Source organism: Saimiri boliviensis, chromosome 11 (assembly GCF_048565385.1).
Source record: "Saimiri boliviensis isolate mSaiBol1 chromosome 11, mSaiBol1.pri, whole genome shotgun sequence".
Classification (NCBI taxonomy): domain Eukaryota; kingdom Metazoa; phylum Chordata; class Mammalia; order Primates; family Cebidae; genus Saimiri; species Saimiri boliviensis.
The window spans coordinates 72,360,341-72,382,354 of record NC_133459.1 but is presented as its reverse complement, the minus strand read 5'-3'; the positions used below and the strand labels follow the sequence as shown (position 1 = coordinate 72,382,354).

At 35.1% G+C, this 22,014-nt stretch overlaps 1 protein-coding gene across 14 annotated transcripts in view; it reads right to left on the bottom strand.

Moving 5' to 3' along the window:
• TNNI3K (TNNI3 interacting kinase) overlaps positions 1 to 22,014 on the bottom strand; it is a 323,082-nt gene that overhangs the window by 153,667 nt on the left and 147,401 nt on the right. For 13 of the 14 annotated variants that reach the window (XR_012512449.1, XR_012512451.1, XR_012512453.1 and 10 more), the window contains 6 exons: positions 21,075 to 21,161; positions 20,459 to 20,515; positions 19,387 to 19,479; positions 19,239 to 19,296; positions 18,918 to 19,112; positions 18,130 to 18,234 (listed from right to left, as the gene is read on the bottom strand). Coding sequence is in view for 8 of the 14 variants with exons in the window: in XM_074381016.1 (XP_074237117.1) it covers positions 18,130 to 18,234; positions 18,918 to 19,112; positions 19,239 to 19,296; positions 19,387 to 19,479; positions 20,459 to 20,515; positions 21,075 to 21,161 (595 nt within the window). In the remaining 6 variants the exon portion in view is untranslated. The remainder of the gene's footprint in view (positions 1 to 18,129; positions 18,235 to 18,917; positions 19,113 to 19,238; positions 19,297 to 19,386; positions 19,480 to 20,458; positions 20,516 to 21,074; positions 21,162 to 22,014) is intronic. The other variant, XM_010347570.3, reaches the window with a different exon arrangement.

Below are 22,014 nucleotides of genomic sequence, written 5' to 3'. Positions count from 1 at the left end.
TTATGGTGGCCCAATGTTTCCTTCCTATCTAACCAGATCTCAGGTGGCTGAGATAAGGCAAAGTCTGATGTTGTGGATGAGATGAGGAGAGGGAGAATGATTAGCTGTGGTTTGACTGTTTTTTTTTTTTTTTTTCTTTTTTTTGAGACAGAGTCTTGCTCTGTCACCCAGGCTGAATGTGCAATGAGGCAATCTTGGCTCACTGCAACCTCCGGCTCCTGGATTCAAGTGATTCTCCTGCTGCAGCCTCCTGAGTAGCTGGGATTACAGGCACGTGCCACCATGGCCGGCTACTTTTTGTATTTTTAGTAGAGATGGAGTTTCACCATGTTAAGGTATACTTTTAATATTGACCTTGGACTATTATTTTCTTGAATTGCCATTGCATCTGCATCTTTCTCCACCTCTTCCTCCTCCTTTCTTGCTTTCTATTTCTCAAGATGATTAGTAGAGTTAAACAAAGCATATTGTGACCATCAAGAGGAAGAATATTTTAAGTAGAGAGTGGGAAGACAGGGTTATTAAGTGTTCTTTAAATATATTATTTGAAACTTACTTGGAACAAAGATCTGAGAGTTGTACCTTAATAAACATACATTAAAACAAGTGATTTCTAGAACCATTTAAGATAAAGAGACCAGGAAACTAACATTTATTGTATAGCTACTGTGTGCCAGACACTGCTAGTTATTTTAAAACACTATGAGGTAGATACTGTCCCTATTTTATAGTTAAAAAAAATTGATGTTTAGAAATAACTTGTTAATCATTGCAGTGTTTTGAAGTGGCAGATCTGGGATTAAGCCCCAATATCTCTGACTTCAAACTGCACAGTCTTTCTGTTATACTTTGGTTACAGGTTCTCTTTTATTTTTCCATTATTCTTAAAACTGCCATCTTGATTCCTAGTCTTTGTATTGTTGACCCAAATGCATGGTAACTTCCTTTATAAGAAATAATACTGAAAGCTTTTTTGGGCAAGCCAAGCCCAACTTTTGAGATAAGGGCTTCAATTTGGGAAATCCCAATGGTTCTCTTTTTAAAACAAATTCTAGCTATGAATCTCAGTCTTCAGAGCAGGAACTTCTTGTGTATAAAGCTGTGTATTCTTGCTGATTATACAAACATTTGACCAAAATATGATTTTCATGGCACTTCACTAATCAAATGCTCAAAATATAAATTTTTAAATGTATTTACTTGTTTCTTTTTTAATTGCTTTTTTGTTTCTTTGACTCAGAGTATAGTCTTGGTTCTCACCATGGTAGGTTTTATATACCAAAAGACCATACTTTTCCTTAACATATTCTAAAGAATGTTAAACAAAATAGGAAACAAACATCGTAAATTGTGTATATTGTTCAATTGTTGAGTCATTTGAACAGCCTCCTGAGTAGCTGGGATTACAGGCATGTGCCACCATGGCCGGCTACTTTTTGTATTTTTAGTAGAGATGGGGTTTCACCATGTTAAGGTACATTTTTAACACTGACCTTGGACTATTACTTTCTTGAATTGCCATTGCATCTGCAGTTTCTTCCACCTCTTCCTCCTCCTTTCTTGCTTGCTATTTATCAAGTTATATGATTATAGCTTCCTTTCAGCAAAAACTGTTAAATGTATTTGCCAAATAATAAGAATGCATACAGATAATACATCCTGTATAGCCTGTCTATAGAAATTATAACATTTACAAGTAAACAAATGTCTTTCTGAAATGCCCAAACCTTCCTTGTCCTGACAATGAGTACATATCCTTAGTGTACGGTTAAGGCTAGCAAAGTAAACTGCTGCTCAAATGAGATCCATGTGAACTATATTTTTGTGAGTCACTTGTGGTCCTCAAGGGATGATTTAGTTTATCACAAATACCTTCATGGTGTTTATTTTTAAGCTTTAAAATTCACACTAATTTCTTTTTGTCAACTAATTTTAAACTGTCCAATCCAATTTTCTGAATTGGGGCTTAGCTGACCTTAGATTAGAGTGCAAAAGCAAGTATTTTTCACAGACCAGTTATTTGATGTATAATTTCCTCTTGTTGAGACTATGTAAAAGTGCCTGACAATTTGAATTTTGAAGAAGTCTGATTTTATATTTATTACACAAGAATTATATTATTTATACTTTCTTTCTTGAACTTGATTGTAAATTAATTAATTTCTTGTATTTTTTTCCGAGTTACAATATCAAATTTCATTAGATCCCATAGATATGGATATTTTATAAAGGAAAACCCATTCTAGCTGCACCCCCGTGTTCCACATTTCAATGATGCGTATCTAGTAACACATTACTCTGAATAAATGGAATGACTTTAGGGTAGGCATTTTTTCTTTTTAGATGCTGTATCTGACTGTTTTCAGTACTGAATAAGTCTAAAGTCTTCAATCTACCAGTTGTTTGATGATGTATTGGTTTGTTCTCATGCTGCTAATAAAGACATACCAAATACTGGGCAATTTATAAAGGAAAGAGGCTTAACTGACTCACAGTTCCATGTGGCTGGAGGCCTCACAATCACAGCAGAAGGCAAATGAGGAGCAAAGTCACATCTTAGATGGTGGCAGGCAAGAGAGCATGTACAGGGGAACTCTCCTTTATAAAATCATTAGATTTCATGAAACTTACTATCATGAGAATAGCATGGGAAAGACCTACACCCATGATTCAATTACCTCCCACTGGGTCCCTCCCATGACACTTGGGAATTAGGGGAGCTACAATTCAAGATGAGATTTGGGTGGGAACACAACCAAGCCCTATCAGATATGTAAATGCTCTAGGCCTTTCTTTTGCTATCCAATGTACGCACTTTCATATTTGGCTAACGAGTAGTTTCTGTCACTGAATATCTTCTGCATCAGATCAGAACCTACAAGAATACAAAGTAAGGCACAGTCTCAAAGGCACTGTCTCATTTTCCTTCCTGTCAATGCTTATGGTGCTTGGACTTTGCAGACATCTACCTTAACCTCAGTGTGATACAGATTTGTATTCATCAGTGCCATCTTAGTAAACCTTTTTTACTTCCAGTTCAGTGTTAGATTGAGTTTTCTCCTTTAGCTGGAATTGTTTTTGATACCCTTGATGAAATTATCTGGCAGATAATTATTTCTCCTTTTTCAGATTTTAAAAAAGACAAATACCTTTGTTCATGATTGGAAAGGTGTCAGTTCACATTACTTTGCATATCTCTTTTTAAGAATTTCACTTTTTGTATTTATCACCCATGTTAGGCAATTTATTTGTATCCACATTAGAAGGAGGAAGTATATTTACTTAAAGACTACAATTTGATGAGTTTTATTAGTTATATATTCCTATGAAGCCAATACCTCAATCAAGACACAAAATATTTCTGTCACCCCAAAAAGATTCATTGTCCCTCTTGGAATCAACTCCTTTATTATTCCTCAGCCCTAGGAAAACATTAATCTTCTTTTCAACTCCACTGATTAGTTTGCATTTTCTAAAATTATATATAAGTGGGATAATATGGTATGTACTATTTTATGTTTGCTTTCTTTCACGAGAATAAGCGGAATGAAGGCAGAGAATGTTGACCATATTTGAATCCATAGTTGAGATAATTATGATCAACTAGGAGGAGTAAGGAGTGGCTGAGAAGTGAAAAGGATAGTTTAGAGAAATCAAAATAATTTTTACTAATATGAATAGAAGGCATAATATATTGGTGCTGTTGAAACCATAAGGAATACTTAAAAAGGTAATAAAAATCCTTATCAGAGGCCAACTTCTGGGTCAGCTAAAAATGAAAAGTTTTCCATTAAGGCATCCAATAATCACTATATTTAAGAAGCTGAACATCAACATGAAACAAAATTGTGAAATGATTAATTTAGACATAAAAATTTAACAAGTTCAGGAAATGTTGCCACTGTTTTTTCAGGTTCACATGAATCTGATTTTAGTTCCCACATACTCTTTTCAGAGGAACATTTAAATAATTTGACTGTGACAAGCCAAACTGTTTTGAGACCTCATTGAAAGTCAAATGAAAACATTAATCAAATGCAAAAATATTCCAGTCAGGCACAGAAATGCTGCAGGTTAGAAAATAAAAATGTTGCCTGTGAGAAAGAAAATCAATTGATTTAGAGAAAGCAAGTATTGGTTCAAATCTACATGGTCAGTAGTGACTGGAAATCACTAAAATTTCAGGGGGTTGCATTTTACTTTTTTTCAAAATCATCAGATAGTCTTGGGCTATAGCTACACTGCAAAATCAGTTTATTTGACTAACTTTTCACCTGAATAAAACAGAAAATCAGATCAGTCAAACAACTGATTGTCTTTCGCTTTCTCACTGTTTTTTTTTTTTTTTTTGGGGGGGGACAGCCTTAGTGACTAGCATGCAGATAATTACCTATAACACAAAATAGCCAGATAAGTGTCTTGCAGAATAGCAGTCTTAATTGAGCAAAAGAATGACTTTTATACTATTAAATGTCACAAAATTGTTCAATATTAGGTGAGAACTCTATTCTCATTTCAGCTATGAGTACAGCCCCTTGGTAAGGCAATCTGATAAATACATTGCATTACTCTTCAGTCAGTGCTGCTCATGCTTTGTGAGGCTAAATGACTATATATCCCTATATTTTGGATTAGCTGACTACACAGCGGAGTAATAACCTTACTCTGTAATTTACCAGCTTTATCACCTTGATAATTTTCTAAGTCTCTTTAAGCCTTTTTCTGTCATTATGTGTTTAAAAATGCCTTCATATAGAGTTACAAATATTTAATTAGATGATGTCTGTGAAGCATTGAGTTCAATCTCTGGCATAAAGAAACATTAATATATGTTAATCTTATGCTCCTTGAATTTTATTAATTCATTCGTGCATCTCACAAATATTAACTAAATTTTTATTAGGGCCCAGTCACTGTGCAAAGCACTGGGAATAAAATGATGAAACACCCACAGCTTCTGTAGGGATTAAGCTTAGTGTGTAATGGGAACACACTCAAGTTCATGAGCAAATTTAATAGCGTGGGAAGTGCTGTCCTGAAATAAGCAAGAGTATTATATGCTGTGGGAACATTTAGGAGGGCATCGAAGGAAGCATTGGGATAGACAGGAGTTAGAAGGAAAGCTTTTAGGAGGAAGCGTGAGGAGGGGCACAGAGAAGAAGGGAGAGATAAGGCAGGGCGAATGTTTGTGTCTGAGGGAACAGCATGTGTTAAGACCTGTACTAAATGAAGCTTTTCAGATGGAGGTTATAGATGCAGTTCTACCAAGAAAGCCAAAAAACAAAACAAAAACAGCAAAACTCTTTTTCTCTCTAGCTCTTTCAGTGCTGAAGAACAAGCTGGGCAAGTAACAGCTCTTTAGCTTCACTTGTATTTAGGAAGCAAAAAAGAAGAAACCTTGTCAAACTCACAGAAGATTAATAAAAGTTCAATGCTAAATGTCTGCCTGTAAGGCCACCCATATCTCAATAGAAGAAGACTCAGAGTATCTTTCACATTTTTTGTATGAAAAGAAAAAAAAAAGGTATTAAAGAAAGAGAAAGAATTCAAAGCCTGTAATCAATCCTTTTCTTTATAAAACCCTGCAATTCAGGAGGCCTGCCAGAGGCTAAGTCTTTCAGAGACCATGGACAGGAGAAAGCTTATTAAAATGTGCTCCATTCCCAAAGAAAAAGGTCAGTCATGATCCCCAGACCCTTAACTCTGAGTAGATTTAATGAAAGCCAACTGCTATTTTAAGAATTTAGAAGGGGGATTTCCCTCCCAAAAGAAAAGAAGGCAGACATCATCAATGCCCTAGCACTATTTCATCTATTGCACCTGGTATGCTTTTCACCAACTTTCTGTAGGTCACTAAAGCCATTAAATGAGGGTTTAGTGACTGAGAATACAAGTTCTTCACATACAAGGCTTGAAACATAATTGATACAAAGACCATCCCTCCGGGATTAAAGAGTTCTAATCATTCTGTGAAGCTTGTATGCTCTTTCCTCCATGCTGGCTGAAGAAACAGTACATCTTTCAGAAAAGGACTATGCTGTTTCCCTCATCATTTGGTAACTACAAAACCTTTCACCTTCAGTTAGAGAAAGATAATCTAGACTACTCTGCGAATACTACTGACGCAGCAGCTAGATACAAAATGAATCTTATTCCAAGACTTTCTGGTAACTCTGCTTTATGCAATTAATATAAATTATATACAAATACCTCTTGTAGAATCTTTCTCTAATTTACTCCATTGACTGTTGCCCTGGTACCCTTATTAATCACAAGGGTATTTCTGTGACCAGGTAGACATGGGCATCATTATTTCCATTTTGTAAATGAGGAATCTGAGGTAGAAAAATGTCAAGTGACATAACAGCAGCACAATAAGAACAGGAATAGAAATGACAAAAAAGATTGTCCCTTGGGAATCAAGAAGGTGTGATAGGATGAATTCTTCCCTTTCTTCCACTATTGAGGAAGGATAAGGAACAACCTTCTCAATGCTAATTTTGAAAACATCCTCCCTGGCTGTTTATAGTCTGAAGGACATTTGCTAAGTTGAGTTGCTGGATGCTACCTGAGTATAGAGAATAAAAGCTGCCTAACCTCATAGGTGCTATACACATCCTCTGCAAAGACAGAGCCTCTCCTACTCGGATTTTTCAGTCTCGGAAATGTGCCTCTGATGGTACTTTCCCTTCTGTGCCATTATATATCCAGATAAATGATGGTTGAATGTCTAAATGGATGGTGTTTAACTTGCTTCTTTAAGATTTGTGAAGGTGTCCAAGAAAGAAGAATCACTGAGAAGGATCTTGGATAATCAAATAACCGTGTTAACCCTCAGCTACATGTGTAATCAAATTCTATTCCAAATCCGCATCTGTCTAATGGGAGTATCAGACTGAATCTCTGATGCCAGATTGAGCCATGAAGGGTAAGAGGTCTTAATGAAGGCAGCAATCTGTTATTTGAATCCCCTTGACCTTCTCTACAGAAAGAGATCTACAGTCAGACAATCCAATTATTTCTCAGATCTATATGGCAGGAAGAAATTATCCATCTGAGATATTATAAGCAAAGTTTGTGTAATACAATCAAAAAGGAGAGATGGGTCATTAGAAACATTTCATTCAGGAAAGCAACTCGGGAATGCAAGAATGTTAAATAGTGAAAAGATTCAGAAGACTAAAGAAGAAAAATAATGCTAATAATGCCAATGTATTTTCTCAAACATAATAAGATAGGCATGAATATAACCATCTTAGAAATTAGAAAATTGATATTTTCAGTGAACTGCCCAAGGACACAGGTAAAATGTGGCAGAGGTGGGATGTAAACATGCTTAGTCTGGCTTCAGAGACTGTGCCCTCAATTAGTTCTCCTGTGGTCTTTTAGGATGATAGCCCACATCAACACATAGCCCCAGAGGCATCCACATTGTAATCCCAGCCAGAGAAGACTAACATTATTTGAAAACTTTCTTCCAAATAGGGAGGATTTTGAAATAGAAAATATTAAATGAGACTTTTAAAAAGTTTATAATTATCTGTGTCTCTTTTTCTAGGCCAAATTCAAAGTATAGCTAGCTATTGGAAATTCAATCAATTAGAAAGAAATTTCCACTTATTAAGATTGTTTCTCATTTATTAGCTAGAAATTTTGGCTCTGGGTCCCTAGTCAGGTTGCACTCAATTAAATTCCAGAATCTTAAGTACACAACAACACAAATGAATCTCAGCAAGCGAGGGTTGAAAACGAAGTGAGAAATGCACAGATTACCACACAGCAGCATTAATATCATTATTGAAAGGTTAGCTGCTTAGGAAATCGACAAGGTGCCAAGAGGGCATTCACGGTGCCTCCCAAGAAATGAGAGCAGAGAAGAAAGGAAGCCGAACAGAGAAAAGCTTTTGTTGACATTTTCAAAAGCCGACTTTATACAGGCCATATCCCCAAAGAATAGAAAATGGCAATGTAAGAAACCAGTAACACCAGAAAATTGCAGGCCAGTGAGTTCACCACCAGTTATAGGAAAGCATTTGAAAGGTTTCAGAGGATCAGGAGGGATGTTGCTTCTCCCTCCACGCTCAGTCTGTGGGTGAGGGAAGGTGACATTGTTATAGGGAAGGTACCGTTGCCATGCTAGCTTTGAGCATTCCCTGGGTGTGAGTGTTGTATTAAGGAAAGAAGCTGCAGAGTGAACCACAAGAAAGAACTGAAATAAGAAATCCTGATGCCAGGTTCCAGTGTGGAGTAACACTATTTTTATATAAAATAAAAAGTAAATGTTGGTATCACAGGATTTCTAGTTTTGGTCAAATTAGTATCTGACTTTCTGTGCTGTTATACATGCAGATACATTCATTTGCACGCGCACATCGTCTTATGTAGCATTTCAAATGGTGTACAGAGATGTGAGATTGGGGGATTCGTCAGCCTGGGATGAATGAGACAAAGATTCTGATGGAAGCTACTGTGAGAGATGGCATGTTTGTCCAGGTTTATGCAAGCAATATGATAGTGTGGGGAAAACGAACCTGTTTTCATTTAAAGGGTGTATGTGTCTAAGGGAATTTACTTAATGGGGTGTTAAGTAAGGGCACTATTTTTAGAATTAGTGAATGCAGCCACAATTAAATGAGACATTCTAATGAAGGCAGCTGAGAGGAGAACAACATTTTAACTGGCCCTGGGAGGAAATTTTAGTTATTTCTACAGGGAGACAAAAAGAGAACAATTCAGAGCTAAAGGACATTCTAGTAGCGCAGCATGGAGGAAGAATCTTAACTAAATTGAAATGTCATGGGATGGCTGGGACATAGTTGGCCCTCTGGAAACTATGAGCAGTAGTTGAGGAAGCAGGGATAAATCTACCCTCAGAGAAAAACCAGGAAGAGCTGGATGGTGAATCTCTGTGTAAATAATGGGTAGAAACTTGAGTCAGAGAGAACTGTTTCTTCTGGAGGTTCAGGGAGCTGAGGACAGACAGAGTGACTTCAGATGGAAACTGAGCATGTCAGAAATGGGGATAGAAATTAGGACTGAACATCAACTGAGTGCAGTTCATAAATAGGATTAATTTGTGGAACTAAATAGTTAAGAAGCACCTTCTGTTGGATTTGGTACAAGGTTCTCTAAATATAGTGGTCACAGTCTTTTTAATTTTTACTTCTAAAGAGAAAAGTGTGTGTGTGTGTGTGTGTGTGTGTGTGTTTACTGACATATAGTGCACAGGACTATCACTTAATGTTTTAAAATGTATATAGCTTATTTCATACTATTATACTCATATAGTTAGATGTTTTTCCTCTTGAGCCATATTTTGATTCCTCTCCCCATACTCCCAAAGCTGTTCTCATGTTTCTAAATTAACAAAAGTGAATTAGAAGAGTTATTTTAAAATTAATTCCTATATGACATGCTTTATTAAGTAGTTTTTATTCATTTCCAAATTATTGGTATTAGTTCATAAGTTGTGAAAATGCATTCAAAAACTAAAAATATTTAGTATGCAACTAACATTATATTTGTATCACTGATTCATGCAAATCCAGATCAGCCTTCTCAATTATAACCATTACTCAAACACCTATTACCTGCTATCGCCAGTGTTCCTAGGGTCCATGTAGCACAGACTTCTGGCTGACCACAGAAACTCAATTCCTCTTGTTCTGGGCACACAGGTAGACTACATTTCCCAGGAACTTATATGGCACCACCAAGATAGAGCTGCCTGTACCACCCAATGCCAAGCCCTCAGAGACATTGTCAAGTCATATTGGTCATTATGAATTGTGTAAATACCTATGGGAATTAGCTGAAGTGATGAAATGATATATTTATATCATAAAGTTAAACTGACAACACCAATAAAATGTGCTTCATGCCAATGCCTGGCCCATACAACATGTCATGCACATCTTATATATTCTTGCCTCATTAATGCTCACTTGAATTGGGATCACTCCCAAGGAGACCCTAGAAGTCACAGATTAAGATGGGTCTGCAGTAACCTCATGGATAGCGACCATCTCAACATCTTGTTCATCCACACAATCAAGATGCAGATTTCAATTGTATTGGAACCATTATACCTTATGGATTGTATAGTTACAGCAGATAAACTACCCTAACTAATCTGAATTTCATATTGGAAATATTCATAAATTGTATAGCTTAGTTTTTTCATTACTCAAAGCAGTAATAAAACTGAGTGTGATTGTAGCTGGTTGCATTTTTTAAGAAAAAATTTAACTTGAAAATCTGAAATCAGATTACAATTTTGGACATAAACATTTCAGAACCATGGGTAGTCCTGATCCCTAAGGCATCCATTACATATTATACTTAAATTTTCTTCTATGTTTTCCAATCATAGTGATTATTTCTCATGCTGAGGAGATTTGAAAATCATCCCTGAACTCACCCTCTGTAGAGCTGATGTCTTTCTTCTAGTTTTAAAAGGCTGGAAACATTACAAAAACATACGGAAATGTGTATCTTTATATGAGCATTTATATATAAATGTGTAGACTTGTATGTGCATTGATATACTAGTGAATTCAAAAGACAGAGATCCACAGACCCATGGTACCTATGGCATAGAAAGTTTCAAAGATCTAGCAGTTTCCATGGGAGTTGTGTTATTTGTGCTAGGCTCCTCTGGAGCAAATTACTTAGAATTCATGGGTGATATTTGCAAGTTCCCAGGAAAGTAAAATCTACACAGATAGCCAAAATAGGAATAAAAGTGTTAATATTAGACTACTGCAGTGCACACTGCAGTTCATGTGGGTAATCAAGGCTATAAACCCTAGAAGAATATAGAATATGTACACATATATATGAATCCTTCTCTTTATATCTACTTAATACATATAATTCTGTATTATTACATAATACAGAAACCATGTGCAATGTAGTTGTCTGGTATTGAAACTTTTATATCTGCTTTGGCTACCTGTGAAGATTCTATACTCATAGGAACTTTCTAGTGCCATACATAAATTATAAGTTATTTGCTCTGGAGGAGCCTCGTATAGTACAACTTCCCTGAAAACTGCCAAATATTGGGACCTATTCTGTGCCATAGGTACCGTAGAGTCTGTGGCTCTCTGTCTTTGACATTCATCACTAAATAAGTGGATAGACAAATGTATAAATAAATGAATGATTAGGCTGACATTAGACTAATTATTGTGAAAACATTTGGAGTTACATTGTGACTTGATTCCCTAACATTCCCACTTCACATTGGCAATTAAGTTGTATGGCAAATGATTAAGAGGAGTAATTGACATTAGACTAAAATGCAGTTCTCAACCTTGAGTTATTGGAATAACTTGAAGTGTTCTTTCTCAAAATGTGATACATGGGCCCCAAGCCTGGAGGTTCTGATGTAATCAGCATAAGGATTTTCTTAAAGTTCTCTCAGAGACTGTGCAGCCAAAGTTGAGAACCACTGCACTAGAACAATGTTTCCTCCCCTAGATCACTAGAATTAATTAGTAGTCTTGTTTGAAAGTATAGATTCTCAGGCCCAATCTAAGACATTCTGAATCAGTCCCTTCAATGTCTTTGAATTTTTTTTTAAAGGCCTCCAAATGATTCTTCAGGGATGTTTATAAATGCTTTATTAGGCTCTAAGTTCTGCTGGACAAAGCGTTATGATATGTCATTTTCACCTGTATCCCTAGGGTATAGCAAAGGCCCTAGATCATATCATGCATTCAATAAGAATTTTATATTATTTAATTAACTGACATTTTTAAAGAGCAAATGAGTAAAAATAATTGATAAAAATGCCACTTGTGATGACTGGTTTTATACTAGAGAATCACAGATACAGGGTTGTCAAGGATTTCACAAGAGTTATAATGTGTTCTCTTGCAGGACTTTTCATAAGTATTATAATGCAATCAGTTAATTGGTCTGTATATAGATATTCAGAAGTCTCCTGAAGATGACATTTCCCAATGGAAGCAAAATTCTTTCTGTGTAAGCACTTATTAGCAAAGTCACAACTTAAAGAAATAATTGGCAGGAGGGTTCTATAATATAAGGAATTCCAGGAATACAAAATTAGAAAATTGACAATTTGTTTATTTTACTTAATTGCTGTGTTTTCTTAAGTGCAGGAATTTTATATTTTGCATTCAACTGAGAGGCAAATGCATATGTCAATTAAAGCAACTATTATAATTTTCTATCAATAATATTTTTCTTTGGCACTTCCTAAAATCTTCACTATTTTAGGTAAATGTCATCTTCAAAATTAAGATTCTTTTAGCTCATAACAGCTCTGTCTTTCTAAATTACCTGTCATTTGTCATTGGAAAGTTGGCTATTTTTAAATTATCACTCATTATTTTCCTTTATACCCACCAGAATAAGCTGACAGTCAAAAATAGTGAGTCCTTCTCAGATCTAGACCCCAAACTAATTAGTTATATCACATAAAAAAATCTGTGTATGTATTAGAACATTGTTGTAACCCTTCAATGGATCTTCCTTGCCTGGTGCCTAGATAAATTTGATTTATCAAGACAGGGGAATTGCAATAAAGAGTTTAATTCATGCACAGCAGCTGTATGGGAGAGAGGAGTGTTATTATTATTCAAATCAGTCTCCTCAAAAACTTGGGGATGGAGTTTTTAAGGAAACTTGGTGGGTAAGGGTCTGAAAGTGAGGAATGCTGATTGGTTGGGTTGGAGATGAAATCATAGGGTGTTGAAGTTGTCTTCTTGGTGCTGAGTCAGTTTCAGCTGACCCAGTTTATCAGTCTGGGTAGTACCAGCTGAGCTATCCTGTACAGTGTCTGCAAAATATCTCAAGCAGTGATTTTAGATTTTACAATAACGATATTATCCCCAGAATCAAGTTGGGGAGGTTTAGAATCTTGCAGCAGTACAGCTATGTGATTCCTAAACCATTATTTCTAATCTTGTGGCTAATTTGTTAGTCCTATGAAGGCAGTCTAGTCCCCAGGCAGGAAACAGGTTCGTTTTGGGAAAGGACTATTACTGTCTTAGTTTCAAGGTTAGACTATAAATTAAGTTCCTCCCAATTCAGTTTGGCCTATGCCCAGGAATGAACAAGGACAGCTTGGAGGTTAGAAGCAAAATGGAGTCAAGTCAGATCTTTCATTTTCATAATTTTCTCAGTTTTAATTTTTGCAAAGGTGGTTTTAATTGTGGAGTGTTTTTCCATCTCCAATATATAAGGGAACATATGAGGGTTAAGAATAATAAAAAACAGTCCAGGTGTGGTGGCTCAAGTCTGTAATCCCAGCACTTTGGGAGGCCGAGGCAGGCGGATCACAAGGTCAAGAGATCGAGACCATCCTGGCCAACATGGTGAAACCCCATCTCTACTAAAAAATACAAAAATTGGCTGAGCGTGGTGGCATGTGCCTGTAGTCACAGCTACTCAGGAGGCTGAGGCAGGAGAATTGCTTGAACCCGGGAGGTGGAGACTGCAGTGAGCCAAGATTGCGCCATTGCACTCCAGCCTGGTGCCTGGCAACAGAGTGAGACTCTGTTTCAAGAAAAAAAAAAGAAGAATAAAAAATGTATTTTATATAGTGCTTCACAATTTATAAAATAATTTCATATACATATTTCATGTGAATGTTATGGCCACTTTGTTATGGAGGTATCACTATTTCATTCCTTACAGTGTTAATATAACGTATATAATACTGCATCTAAGGAGAATATCATACATTTGATCCATGCATGTTTGCAGTGATGTTTCTGTTTCAATGTCAAACAATTTGAAAAATATACTTTTCCAAAAAAACACACACAGCTTCTAGTATTAAATAAAAAGTTTTAAATCCTTTAAGCTGTAAATAATGACTAGCAAGCTCCAATGCCACAAAATGAATGTGTAAATTAAGCCAAGTATAAGTTGGTAGGTGATTAGGTCTATAGCAAATTAGAGAGGTACATTCCTGCTTGAATTATGGTCACTTTAAAAATATTAAACACTCTGGGCCAAACAATACCTATCTACATGCCTTCTCTGCAACATCTGCTCCACATCAGCAGAACATCAGGTATGAAAGAAGAAAGAAAGCAGGAACTCAGAAGCATGAAAAGATGATATAAGAAATAGTTTGGGTCACAGGAATTGAGTCTTTAAAAGATTAAAGTACAGAGAGCAAGGTTGATAAATATTGCTGATGCCTATTCAATATCATCAGTATGCTCTTTCTCTCTCTTCTGACATGGCTTTGCCTTGTTGTTGTTGTTGTTGTTGTTGTTGTTGTTGTTGTTGTTACAGTAGAACATATAGAATACTACAAACTTCAGACTTAGTCCTTTTTTTAAAGTCAGTTTTCTTAACTGTAAAATGGAGATAATAATAACTATCCCACAGAGTCGTGTAGATAAATGAAAGCATGACAAGAACTTAGCAAAGCTCCTTTCACATTTCGATAAATAAATAATAGATATTATCATTTTCATCATTTTCACTGAAAATAACTTCTTTTTTATGCCTTCCTTGAGATTCTCCTTAGAATATATAGTTGGCCCTCTAAATTCGTAGGTTCCACGTCTGTGGATTCAACTAACCATGGGTCAAAAACTTTTTTAAAAGATTGTGTCTGTACTGAAGACATATAGACTCTTTTTCCTTCATCATTATTCTCTAGACAATACACTGCAACAACTATTTACATAATATTTACATTGTACTAGATATTATAGGCCATCTAGCAATGACTTAAAGTACAGGGAGCCTATGTAATATGCATATGCTACAGTGATTAATACCAGGGACTTGAGCATCCTCAGACTTTGTTATTCTTTAGAGGCCTCAGAACCAATCCCCTGCATATACCAAGGGACATCTACTGAAGATCAAAATTAACTTTCAGAACTGGATGATAAAAGCCTCAGTTGTATTTACTTGCCACGGGAAAAACAGAGTTCTTTCTTTTCACTCAAATAATTTCAACAACCACAAACTTGAATATAAAAGTGTCCCATCCTGTGGGCTAAAATATCCTTTTTCCTTTAAAATTATAAAAGGTATTGGGCAAGTTGGATGCTATATGCAAGTAGTCATATTTATACCAACAAGGCCATTGCTTCTTAAAGTGACATTCAAAGAAACACCACAATAATTTGGTTCAGTTAAAAACTATTAATTATACATCTAATCTGTGTAAGATGCAATGCTTAGTTCAGAAAATGTGAGATGAAGAGAGCAGTCTCTGACCCTGAAACCCTGATTTGCCCAGGCTAATGGGGAATACAAAAATATAAACAGACCATGTTGATACAAATGCAATAAGTGTACGAGTTTCCCACTCTCTGATGTGTATCTTCCTCTCTACCCTTTTCCATGAGACTTCTAAGTACTATGGGAAAGCAGAGGTTAGTATGCTGTGAAAAGCCTGAGAAAAGATTAATGCCTGTTCTTCAAACTCTACTTTTAGCTCCATATACTCTAAGAAGCATTCTGTTCTACTTTTATCTTTGACTTACTTGAAATCCTCTGAAAGTTGCTATTTAATCATTTTGATCCTTAATTATTTTCTATATAAAGTGGGACTTTATATAGAAAGCATAAGGCATATGCTTTCTGGACATATCCCTTATATAGCCAAGTAGTACAGTAAGCTCTCTGTGGGAAAGGACCCAGGCTCTTCTGAGCCATGTACAGTACTACATATGCATTCACCTGAAAACCAATGTTTTGCTGTTGCAACCAGATTAAAGATTGATAAAGAATAGTCTACAAATAATTGATACAATAGTTTGGGAATCTATCATAATGGAGGCACCTACAAAATGGTGTTTCATAAAATTTTTAAATTTTTGATGCAATTAAGCATTTAGGTTAGATTAGATGCAGCAAAAATTGTAGATATAAACCTATATCAGCTATATAGTAAATGTTCTGCTTTTATTTTAATCAACAGTTATATTTTTGGTTCTGCCCAATAACTGGTGGTAACAACTTGCACATAACTTACAGGGCAAAATAATATATAATGGCCCCACAAATGAAGAGTTACAGCTAGAGAAAACTTGCAATGATTACTTATTGCAATTTACTCATTTGTTTTAATACAATGTGCAAAAATGTTTGAGATGGAAAGATAATACTCTTCAAACTCAAAATCATCAGTTTTATGTTATGCTAATTTATCATCTAAATCTGTTTCTGAAATAGGTACTGAAACTCAAAGAAAAAATGTTTGTTAACATAAATGTTTAGTTTGAAATTAAGGAAGGTAAAGAACTAATAGCTAACAATTAAGAAATTACTTTTATGTAAAAACTAGTAAACAATTATAAATAGATTGAGACCTATATATGTTTACTTTCAACACCTAGGATTCTACTATTCACATATCTGATCTCTCTTATCTTTCATATCTATCTGAGAAGAGAAAAATAGCTCACAGCAGTCTGAGCTATACGAGCAACACTAAATGTATCAGGCCCAGAGAGACATGAGTATGGGATTTTAGTCATGTCCCCAACCCCTACCCCCTCGGGGCAATAGTGTAAAGGCACTTTATTACTGACTATCTGTGTTATCCATTCTCTTTATGTTTCTATAATTTTTGATTAAAAAACAAGGCATAGCCAATCAAAAGCTTATATTATTTTAATATAAATTTTTGGTAAAAACCTTTAAAACTGCTTCTTTTTTTCTTAAAAACTAATTTGTAACTGCTGCTAATTGGAGTGTGTATTCAGGACAACTTGAATCCATGCTCATGGGTAAAATCCTCAAACTTTGAGCTTGAATAAACTCTGTATTTTGCTATTTAAAGTTGACATGTCTCTTGCTTTCATTTCCACTGCCACTAGTGAAATTCTGCTTTTCATTACTTCTTATGTAGATGACTGCAACAAATGCCTCACTAGTTTCTTGACTTTCCCTTCAAGTTGATATTTTTACCAGATGCTGGATTAATCTTTCAATAATATAGCCCCAAATTTGTGATTTTTAGCTCAAACATCTTCACTGGTTCCTTACAGAAAAAAAGTCTAAAATACCTTATTAATAGCATTCACTGGTGTCTGTACTCTTGTTCTATTTTTCTATACTTTTAAATAATTGTCTGCTTCACACATTATACACATTAAATATATTGATGCACTTTGTACAGTAAAATGAAATTATAATTCCTATATATACCTTTAACTTTCTAATCTCTGTGTATTTTATTAATGTCTTCCCTAAGCCTATAGTATGCTCTTCCAAACTACCCATCTTTTCAGACCAGACTCATTTGTCATCAGAGTAATTAATATTTAGTAGCTTCAGAACTGTAAAGTTTTTATAAAGAACTATATACAGAATCTGTGTGAACAGTATTGATTATCATAAAATGAATGTGGTCGATGTGGAAACATCTGACTTGCTTCCTAAACTAAATCAGTTGTTGTCCAACTATTCTACATAGCACCTTTGGGCTGCCACAGAGGTGGCACAAGAATCTCTCCTTAGCACTGGGAAATGGGAAGTAAATAGAGTTTTCTACACCCCACTTTACCGTTACCCAACGCTGCTCCATTTTGTATATTGGCCTTTCCTATAAGACTTTACTTAGAGAAACTTTTCACCATTTAAGAAAAGTTTTGAGATCCCTTGGGGTTCCACCTCTGGAACACTCTGGTTTCATATTTATTTCACATAAAATCCTCTTCACCTGAACACTAGGTAAATAAGCTGTGGTTAAGCTGAATTACTAATATAAAAACACAAAAATGGTAGCACGATGTAGTGTTTCAGATAATTTTATATCAGAAGCTACTCCAACACCTCACTTTATAGGAGACATACCATTTTTTAATAGCCATTTAGCTCAATGCTTGATCTGACCTTACTGACCTGAGAACTAGTTAGCTGGTGCATCTTGCAGATATTACCGTATAAGTGAACATTCTTCATAGATTTAAATGATCCCTGAGAAGCAGTTATATAGCTTTCTACTCCTGTAAAAGACAATGACAAAACTTTCTACTGCTAAGTTTGTGGTAGTCTGTCCTCTTACCCACAGAGTACCTGATCTGCAACAAGTCTGAAATTATCTTCACTGAAATCTGTCTAAAACTCCCAGTTAATTATACCCTTCTGAGTTCATTATTTAGAAAAAAAAAATACCTGTTCAAGTCACGATGTATAATTGGCTGTGTCAGGTTGTGAAGGTACTCCATGCCTTTGGCAACATCTACTGCAATAATTAATTTAGACTGCAAATCAAGAATCCTAGAATTTAAAAATAGATTTAACAGAGATGAAATGGTCAAAGCCAATACCAAAAAAGCAAATGATATGTGAGAGTTGTTATCTTGTATAATTTTAACCATTTTTTTCTTTCTTGGGGGTTAAGCTAGAAATTCAACAAATCTGAAAAAAATAGTTTTCTTACATCAGAAAATTCTTAATTATGAATCAATTAAGATATACATCATCTCTTGTTTAAGATATTATACTTGGTTTTATACTTTATTTATAATGCTATACTTGATTTCTTGGTAATATTATAAAATAAAATCTATCTTAATCACTTAATGAAACTAAATCCTAATTCCTACATGCATAAACCCAGGAAGTGAATTCATTTTAGATTTGTGCAAGATCACTTTTTTAAACTTTATTTTATTCTGAGCTAGCATATATCTTCTTTACCAGTATTTCAAATTTAACCTAATTATTTTAAGCTTCAGTTGTCAATTTAAATTCCTTAAATTTGTTATCTTCAACTCAATTTCTGTTAAGAAAGCACAAAGCATTTCTATTTATTGAAACACAATTATTAGGCATAAATTAAAATGCCACACTTGCTAGCACTCAGATTTCAGAAAGTAAAGGCTCATCCAATGAGAAAGCCTCTGACATATTACAAAAGTAATTCCAATGGCATGCCAAGGATAAATCAAGATCCATACCTCTTCTGCTCATGAAGGAGGGAGAACAGAGAACCCCCTGATATGTATTGAGTGACAATGGCAAACTGGCTGGGATCATTCAAGCAAGCACCCACAAACTGAATTACACAGGGATGATTGAGCTGGCAGAGAATGGACACCTCTCGGCAAAACATATCCACATCTGACTTGGAGCAGTAGGTATTGGCTCGATAACTGGAAATGGCAGCAACAGAAAATCCTCAGTAAACAGATGGATCTAAACAAGAGGCTTGCCATACATATGCTTCTCAAAGGTCACAATTCCACCTGGATGCTGAATTTTTTCATTTGTTTGCTTACCGTTTTATAGCCACTATTTTATTCCTGCATCGTCCTTTATATACTTTCCCAAAAGAACCTACAATTGTTTAAAATAAACAAACAAACACATATTAACTTGAGCTCATTCAACCAAACCAAACCTTTATTATCTTTTTTTTTAGGTTACCTGATCCGATAATCTCATGGAACTCAATTTCCGAGAGCTGAAGATGGAAATGTGAAGGCAATCCAGCTCTTAGGAGGAGAATATCTGCCTTCTCTGAAAACAGAAATTGTCATTTTATTTTTTAAGGTAAAAACACACATAGGATACACACACACACACACACACACACACACACACACACACACACGTATATATATATATATATTTAATTAAAAACATAATTTTCTGGTAACATTTAAGTTCTATTTTCCAACTGTAATTGACTACTGGAAGATGCTAAAACCTTAACCCAAATGATCCCTGACACTCTGCATTAAATTAATGCAAGTTCTATGTCTTGATTACTCACTCTTTGTTACCAGGGCTAAGGGTTTATTCCTGATCTGGTCACCAACTAGCTTGCCTGCATGACATAGCAACCCTGGGGTCCAGTCCATATCTTATCAGGATAAAGGTTCTGATCTGTAACTCTCTTCAGCCTATTCCAATAGCCTTAGCCAAGTACCCATAAACTAACCTCAAAGACATGCCAATTAAATGACAGGAAATAAACATATGAATCATTTTAAGGAAACACTCAAAATGAAAAAAGATACTGTTAAAAGACTTTAAATTCCAAATAGTTAAATACAAATCTACATTTGAATCATATTTTTTACTTTTCTGGTCTAACATTATTAATTTCTGTGTGCAACATACATTCAAAAAAGGTACCAAAGTATTACTTATTGGGGATATTTTGAAAAACAATGCATTTTTATACATATTTTCTAGTCCCAATTCTTCTTAAACAACTATTAATATTTATAATTTATTTTTATTAAAAACAGAAACATCTAAACAGTTCTATGAGAATTTGATCTTTTCTTTAATAGCCATGTCAAATTTTCACTGTGATTGTATTTTTATGCACTGAAAGGAGATAAAGGGTAAGGAATATTATCTCTTGATAATATTCATTGTGCTTGCAAAATATTCATTTGTCATATGTAAAACAAAATTGAAAGTTATATTTTAAGAAATAGTTAACCTTTAGTAATCAAATATAACAATTTTCCCAGATTATAAGTACCTTTTGTCATGCTTTTAATCTTCCCCAAGGGGGATGGAACAGACATATGGGCGCCGTCTAGAAATCAGATTATATAATAGAGCTGAAAGTAGCAATCACTTTTTTCTACATAAAAGTTCAACATTATAAAAACAAGCAGGTGACGAAACCAAGTAAAACTATCGCTTAAAGCCCAAATCTTTCTCTGGATGCTGAAATTGTACCACAAGTGTTTATTTAGAAAGTGCATAAAAAGATTTTTTAGAAAATCCAAGTTGTAGCAGACTCTAGCAGATTTAATTTGTGTCTGGATATGAGTATTCTGTAATAGATTACTGAAATGGAAAACGACTGCTCTCAGCTTATCCAGGCCTTCCTAGTCATGCACAAGCCTCATAAACATCCAGTCTGGGAAATGTTAAACTTGGAGGAACTGCAGATTGGTGAGTTAGAAAATAGCCAAAATGGAGTCTTCTTTATGTTCAGCCTCACCCAGACACAAGGTTACTTAAAATAAATCTAATCTGACACAGGCTATGCCCTCCTCCCTAGCCCCAGAATGATAGTAACAGAAACACAGATTTACTTTTAGGTACAATATTATACAACAATGAAAACTGAGTAAGAAAAGGGGTACCTCCTCCAGGCTGAGAATATTCATTACAGGGCAATTCATCTTGCGATCTCTTATAATGTTTCAGGAGTGTGACAATGGCATCATGCCCTTTATGAAAAGACACAAAGAACAAAGAGTCCTAAATTTTGTTTAATTTATTTAGTCTACTCTCAAATCCAAAATTTATTGGAAGTAGCTTACAACATAGGACAAATCATAAGAAATAATGTATTGCAATAGAAATTTAGTTTAATCATTCATTCATTGGTTCAAAATAATTTCTTAATGCCACCATATGTGAAGCACTATGTTAGGCACTCTGGTGGGTACAGGTACTGGTAATACAGTGAACAAAGTGACTATGGTTTTACCCTTAAGAAGCTTATAATGTAGTTGAACAAATAATCATAAAAATGATGAGAATTTCTAAATAAGGAAATATCAAGTACTGTGGGAGTACGTAATAAGGGCACAATTAAAAGGGCAAAAAGCACATACAGTAATCAGGAAAAAGAGATGTATTTGCTGTGATTGAGCAGTACATTTAGTTCAGAATTGCAGTATTTTGCAGCACTAAGATAATTTACATAGGTTTTCCAGAGACAGCTGGCTGCCTGCCAATATTTATACTTCTCTTTCACAGGTGATTTTGTCACTGGGAATGGCTGCCCATCCAGTGACATTTTCCTATGTACCTTGCATTCAACTGTGGTCTTGTGACATATTTTCATGAAGGGAATATGAACAAAAGCAAAGTCACTTCCAGGTGTATGCTTTAAGAAACAAGTGGGCCTTCTCTGCTCTTCCCATTTGCTGGCTAGACACAGAAGGCTCTGGCTCTAAGCATTGGAAGAAAGCCATCCACCCTGGACTCTTACTTATATGAGAAATACTTTTCTATCGTATAACACCATCAACATTTTGGAATTTACTAGTTACACGAGGGGCTTATAATTGTGAA